Source organism: Pipistrellus kuhlii, unplaced genomic scaffold (assembly GCF_014108245.1).
Source record: "Pipistrellus kuhlii isolate mPipKuh1 unplaced genomic scaffold, mPipKuh1.p scaffold_m20_p_11, whole genome shotgun sequence".
Classification (NCBI taxonomy): domain Eukaryota; kingdom Metazoa; phylum Chordata; class Mammalia; order Chiroptera; family Vespertilionidae; genus Pipistrellus; species Pipistrellus kuhlii.
Window position 1 is genome coordinate 51,461,229 of NW_023425416.1, and position 6,639 is coordinate 51,467,867.

Here is a 6,639-nt window from a genome sequence, read left to right on the forward strand (position 1 = left end):
TGGCCCCTTGAGTGTGGCTCTTCCACAAAGCACCACGGCCTGGGCGAGTCTGTGTTGAAGAGGTGGCGTTAGAAGTTTAAGTTTAAAAATTTTGGCTCTCACAGGAAATTTCAATCGCTGTCCTGTTGATGTTTGGCTCTGTGGACTCTGAGCTTGCCGACCACGGCCTAGTCAGTGCATCTATCGGGGTGCGAGGCCTGCCGCCGCCTAGCCGGGCGGGAGCTCCTGCTGGGAGGCCCGGCCCAGGACCAGCAGGGGCGAGTGGCTGGTGAGGCAGGGCGTGGGGATGAGGGAAAGTGGGCTTTGTCCCTGACGGGTCAGGCATGGCCGTTACTCCTGCCAGGGAGTGAGCCTGGAATAGAAGCTGCTGGCAGGAACCAGGGTCACCTGTTTGCCTGTCACCCCACCTGATGGACCCCTCAGGGCCTCCACCTGTCCCAACGCCTCTGCCGCTGATCGATGGAGCTGGACTCTGCCCCAGCCGCCCCTCAGGACAGTGCGACCATTGGCCACCTCGGGTGTCAACAGCACCCTCCCTCACACATCGTCCCCTTGGCCGGCGGCGGGAGCACTGTGGGCGGGCGGGCGGGCGGGCGAGCAGGGCAGGGATCTGGCGTCCAAGGACAGTGGGGGCAGGGCTGGGGGGAGGGGCTGGGGCTCCTCTGAGGCTGGTCAGTGGGGAAGGGTCCAGCACGAGGCCCTCCCTGGCACCCAGGGGCCCAGGCCTGGCCCCTCACGAACGCATGGGTGGGAGCTGCCCAGGCCAGAGCTGGCTTCGACTTTGGACCCCTGAGGCGGCTGGCGGGAGTCACTGGCCCCGGGGCAGACAGGTGTCCGGCGTGTCACGTGCAGCGGGAGGCCGGGCCGGGCCGATGACAAGCAGCCCGCTCGGAGGAGGGGCCCGCCTGCCCCCCGCAACGCCTGGCACTCGTTCGGCGAGGGAGGGCTTTGGCGGAGCCCAGACCCACCGGTGAGTCCCGGCCCAGGCGGGAGGGCAGGACCGGCCAGCGGACACTGCTGAGTCACCGAGTCCCGCCGGCTCCTAGCTGTGGCTGGCTGCGGTGGGTCCTGCAGCCGGTGCCGCCGGCCGGCCGTGAAGGGCAGTGCTGGGCTCGGGGGCACTCGGAGCCACAGGGGAGGGCAGGAACTGCAAGCTAGTGGGACGCAGGGTTTGGCTGGTGGGGCCATAGGCTGGGGTGAGGGGGCCGGGCTGTGGGGCCACAGCACACGCAACCGGTCAGGAACCTTGCCAGCATCCCAGCCCCCACATCAGTGGGCTGCGGCTGGCACATGGAGGAGGTGGGTCTGGACGCAAGGACACCGGGGGCCCTGGGACCTGGTCCAGAGACGAAGTGGGTGGGACTTGTGGGCCAGGGGCGGGGCCAGGGGCGGGGGCGGGACCTGGGAGGCGGGGGTCCCCCAGAGGCGTGGGGAGGGGGCCCCACAGGGGGCGGGGAGCACGGGGCGGGGGCAGCGCACCTCAGAAGAGGCCGCAGTCCTTGAGGTTCTCCTTGATGATGATGTCGGTGACGGCGTCGAAGACGAACTTGACGTTCTGCGTGTCGGTGGCGCACGTCATGTGGGAGTAGATCTCCTTCACGTCGCGCCGCATGTTGAGCTCCAGGAACTGCACTTTGATGTAGTTGCCCGCGTCGTCGTACGTGTTGGGCCCTGGGGGGGCGGGGGTAGGTAGGGGGCGCTCACTCCCGCCGCCGAGGCCGGTCCCGGGAGGAGCGCGGCGAGCGCGGGGAGGGCGCCCCTGGCGGCCGGCGGGCTCACCGTCGTAGTCGGGGAAGCAGATGCTCAGATGCGCCTTCTTGATCTTCTCGGAGAACACGTCCTTCTTGTTGAGGAAGAGCACGATGGACGTGGTGGCGAAGTAGCGGTGGTTGCAGATGCTGTTGAACAGGTGCAGGCTCTCGTGCATGCGGTTCTGCGGAGGGCGGCGCGGTCGGGCACGGGGGCGCGGTCGGCTTAGAGCCAGCCCCCCCGAACCCCGAACCCCGAACCCCGAACCCCTCCGCGGGGCCGCGGCGGCCCCGCACGCTCGGCCCGCGGGCGGGCACTCACCACCTCGTCGTCCTCCACCAGCACCATGTCGTAGGCGCTCAGCGCCGCGATGAAGATGATGCAGGTCACGCCCTCGAAGCAGTGGATCCACTTCTTGCGCTCGGAGCGCTGGCCGCCCACGTCGAACATCCTGCGGGCGGCGGGCAGGCGGCGCCTGAACCCGAGCCCCGGGCCCCGGCGGCGCCCCCAGGCCTCCCCTCGCTCCCAGGCCGGCGGGCCGCGGGCGAGGCCTCGGAGGGGCGGGTCCCGCCTAGAGACGGGCTCGGGCGCTGACTTGGGGCGCGCTGGGGGCTCGGGGGGCAGCGGGCGGTACCGGAAGTTGAGGTCCTTGAAGGAGAACTGGGTCTCGATGATGCCGGTGGTCTTGACCCGCGAGCGCAGCACGTCCTGCTCGGTGGGCACGTAGCCGGGCGTCACGAGGCGCGCCAGGTCGGAGAGGTAGCTGCGGAGAGCGCGGCGGTGGGTGCGGGCGGCGGGGTGGGTGCGGGCGGCGGCCCGGCCCCCGCCCCGCGCCCCGCGCCGCTCACTAGCCCGCCGAGTCGTTGAGCTGGTACTCCGAGGCGCGCTCGAAGCAGGCCTGGATGCCCGCGTCCTCCCACAGCCGCTGGATCAGGTCCGACATCTCCTTGGGCATCGTGCCCTCCTCGATGGTGTCCGCCATGTGCACCAGCTTCCGGGCGTCGTCCTGGGCACACGGCGGGCGGGGGGGGTCGTGACCCGGGCTGGGCCCGGTCCTGCGCCCCGAGTCCGCGGAGCCCCCCCCGCCCCGCCGCCCCGGCCCCCGCGGCCCCGCCGCGCACCTGGCGCGCGGAGTCGCCGTACTGGATGTTGAGCGTGGTCATGGCGCGCACGATGGCCAGGATGGACTGCAGCGTGTTGCCGTAGATGATGGCGATGAACTCCAGGCACTCCTCCAGCGAGTACCCGTCCTGGTGGATGATCCTGCGGCGGGCGCGCCGGGCTCAGCGCCTCCTCGCGGCCGCGCGGGGGAAGGACAGGCCCCTCGCGCACGCCCCGCCCCAGCCCGCGGCCTCCCCGGGGGACACTCACTTCATCTGCTTGACGATGGTGCTCTTCCCCGACTCGCCGGCCCCTGGAAGGGAAGCCCGGCCTCTGAGCCGCGCTGACCGTATCTCCCCCTCCCTCCCCACTCCCACCCCTGCCACCAGGCCTGCAAGACGGCTAGGCCGACCCAGAGCGCCCACCTGGCTCCCCCTCACGCCCAAAGTAGGGCCCTGACACCCTGGCAGGAAGACGTTTGTAAAGTCTGGTGGAGGGGACCCACGACCTCAGCTGGGCCGGGCCACCCCCAAACCCAGAAACCCAGGCTTACGCGGGCTATTCGTTTGAGACCCAAAACTAAGCCGGGAGCGCCACCTTGTGGAGATAGTTGGTACCGCAGCACGGGGTTATCGGAGCCGGGTCAGCCCCGTTTCTCCGCTGGGGCAGGGAGTGTGTCCCTGAGGCCCAGAGGGCATTAGCGCCTTTTGGGGGGGCGGGGTGGCGGGGGTGGCGGGGACTGGGTGGGGAGACAGCTGACAGCCCCCGTAAGCCTGTTCTTGCCAGGGCGCTGGGCACAGTTAATGGGATTTCTGGCTTAGTCTCTGGACCCTGGAGAGCCTGGGTGGAGCCTGCACCCCTCAAAGCATCTCTCCCCCTGGGGAGTGGCAGAGGCCTGGGGGCACTGGTCCACCCTGTCCCCTCGCTGCCTGGGGCCGCGGGCCTGCTTATGGGTCCCCCTGGGCCTCGCACAGGCCTCCCCTGAGCGGCTTTGCAGGTCCGCCTACAACGAAGCTCTGGAACCCGGGCCTCTGTGCGTGGCTCTGGGTTCTAGAGGCGGGAGCACAGACTCCTTCCCCGGGCGCCCTGTCCTGGGGTTTCCCAGGAGGCCCTGGGTTCTGAGCCGTGCCCCAGCCAGAGCGGACGTGTGCCCAGCGCCCACTTCTCCGGAGGGGGTCCACGGCATGCCCAGCTGTGGGAGCCAGGGTGCCGCGATCGGGCTGGCCAGGGCTCCCTCTCTGCCCAGAAGGGAGGCGGCCCCAGGCCTCTGACGGGGCAGCCCCGGCCCACGCCCTACCCAGCAGCAGCAGCTTCACCGTGCGGGCGTCCTTCTCAGCGTCCTCCTTCAGCTTCTTCTCCAGCTCCCGCGAGTGCTTCTCCTCGGCGCTGGCCCCAGCCCCCATGGCGGCGGCCCAGGACCGGTCAGGGCGTCCGGACGGGGCTCCCAGGCCAGGCTCACGCCCGGCACACCCTCCGGCCGGACCGTGCGAGCAATGGCCCGGCTCCCCCAGCGGGTCAGGCCTGTGGGCGCTTAGCGGGATTTGGGTGCCGGGGTGCCCAGGAGCCAATCGGAGACAAGGACGGGGGCACCCTTCTAATCGGGCTAGCATGGCCCCAATCCCCCAACTGCTGACTCTGCACCCTCACCCTCCGGCTCCTGCAGGAGACCCCGAGAGGCCCAGCCCTGCCTAGCACGGGGGCTGGTCTGCAGGGTCCCGGCCAGAAAGGGAGCCGGGGCGGGGGCCTGGCAGGGCTGGCGGCGGGGAGGAGAGGGCGAAGCGGGCCCAGCACCCGCCCGTGCCCAGCGCTGGGCTCTGCACTCATTGTGTGAGCTCCGCCTGCCTGGGAGAGCGCCCGCCCGGTCAGTGCGGGAACCCGGGGCCCAGGGAGGAGGGGCTGAGGGAGGAGGGGCCCAGGGAGGAGGGGCTGAGGGAGGAGGGGCTGAGGGAGGAGGGGCTGAGGGGGCTGAGGGAGGAGGGGCTGAGGGAGGAGGGGCTGAGGGAGGAGGGGCTGAGGGAGAGGGGCTGAGGGAGAGGGGCTGAGGGAGAGGGGCTGAGGGGCTGAGGGAGAGGGGCTGAGGGAGAGGGGCTGAGGGGCTGAGGGAGGAGGGGCTGAGGGAGAGGGGCTGAGGGGTTGAGGGAGGAGGGGCTGAGGGGCTGAGGGAGGAGGGGCTGAGGGAGAGGGGCTGAGGGAGGAGGGGCTAAAGGAGGAGGAGCTGAGGGGCTGAGGGAGGAGGGGCTGAGGGAAGAGGGGCTGAGGGAGGAGGGGCTGAGGGAGAGGGGCTGAGGGAGGAGGGGTAACGGAGGAGGAGCTGAGGGGTGAGGGGGGGGCTGAGGGAAGAGGGGCTGAGGGAGGAGGGGCTTAGGGAGGAGGGGCTGAGGGAGGAGGGCTGAGGGGGAGGGTGGTGAGGAGGGGCTGAGGGAGGAGGGGCTGAGGGAGGAGGAGCTGAGGGGGAGGGAGGGGGCTGAGGGCTGAGGGAGGAGGGGCTGAAGGGAGGAGGGGCTGAGGGGCTGAGGGGAGGGAGGGGCTGAGGGGTGAGGGAGAGAGGGGCTGGGAAGAGGGGCGGAGGGGCTGAGGGAGGAGGGGCTGAGGGAGAGGGGCTGAGGGAAGAGGGGCTAAAGGAGGAGGAGCTGAGGGGCTGAGGGAGGAGGGGCTGAGGGAAGAGGGGCTGAGGGGCTGAGGGAGGAGGGGCTGAGGGAGAGGGGCTGAGGGAAGAGGCTGAGGGAGGAGGCGCTGAGAGGCTGAGGGAGGAGGGGCGGAACCACAGGGTAGGAGGTGGCTGAGTGGAGTTGGTGACTCGCATTTGGCTCCAGGCTCTTCAGGGGGCCAAGAGGCAGAGGAGGACATTTCGTTTGTGCCAGAGGCTGGCGGGGCCTGGACTTGGGATGCCGGTGGACTTGGGAGGGTGCATGCCTGCTGTATGCCTGGGGCATGTCTGTCCTTTACCGGCACCACGTAAGGCAATGGCATGACACACGTTGGTCTGTCTACAGTTCCGTGTACATGTGCTCATATGTGCGCCTGTGAGTGCATGAGTGTGCCCATGCACACCTGACTGTGTACAAGCATGTGCTTCTGTATAGTTCTCTTCGTGCACACACGAGCTTACACACACACGTGCATGTGTGTATGCATCTATAAATGCATGTGCATGTATTTATGCATGTGCCCCTGCACACGTACATGTGTGCGTGTGCATGCACACGGTCATGTGCCTGCTTGCACGTGTACTCCAGTGCAATATTGTCTCTGACCAGCAGAGGGGGCCAGGCTCTTGCAGAGCACGTTTGGCAGGTCTGTTGTCAGCTGGGGAAACTGAGTCTGGAGCAGGTCTGGCCCTCCCATGGGAGGGGTCCTCGGCTCTGCGCCTGCCCGGGGAGCTGCTCAGGTCGGAGGCACACGGCTCAGGGCTCCGTGGTCCGGGTGCGTGGGTGCGGGCGGCACAGTGCGCTGTGGGGTGGAGTGTTGGGCTCCCGCCGGCTCCCTCGGGGCCCCGAGCCTCCCCCTGGCTCCTCCGGGACCCTGGCCGCCTTCTCAGGCCGCTCCATCTGCCACCAGGAGCCCGAGGTGGGCGGCCCCAGCACAGCGCGGACCATCCCCATGGCTTCCCCACCGCTCCTGCTGGGGAGGGGCCTGTCCGGGGCCTCAATCCCATCCGTCCTCCACCCACCTCTGCCAGTGCGTGGAGCGCAGGAGCCCAGGCTGGTTAAGCCCCAAACACCTGTCTTCTGCATCCTGAGTTTATTTAAAGTGAGGCCAACCCACTGTCCTCTCGTCCCTCCCTGGCTC

General features: G+C 69.3%; 1 protein-coding gene across 2 annotated transcripts; it reads right to left on the reverse strand.

The window, feature by feature from the left end:
• Positions 1 to 117: 117 nt before the first annotated feature.
• Positions 118 to 4,274, reverse strand: GNAT1 (G protein subunit alpha transducin 1). 2 transcript variants are annotated; one of them, XM_036432236.2, is made up of 8 exons: positions 4,148 to 4,272; positions 3,121 to 3,163; positions 2,871 to 3,012; positions 2,598 to 2,755; positions 2,384 to 2,512; positions 2,071 to 2,200; positions 1,780 to 1,933; positions 1,344 to 1,671 (listed from the first exon to the last, which is right to left on the reverse strand). In XM_036432236.2, the coding sequence occupies exons 1-8, from the start codon at positions 4,251 to 4,253 to the stop codon at positions 1,481 to 1,483; spliced, it is 1,053 nt and encodes a 350-aa protein (XP_036288129.1). In that variant the 5' UTR covers positions 4,254 to 4,272; the 3' UTR covers positions 1,344 to 1,480. The 2 variants fall into 2 exon arrangements, with proteins under 2 accessions (XP_045435517.1, XP_036288129.1); XM_045579561.1 differs by having other exon boundaries at positions 118 to 1,671; positions 2,598 to 3,012; positions 4,148 to 4,274.
• Between the last annotated feature and the right edge of the window lie 2,365 nt (positions 4,275 to 6,639).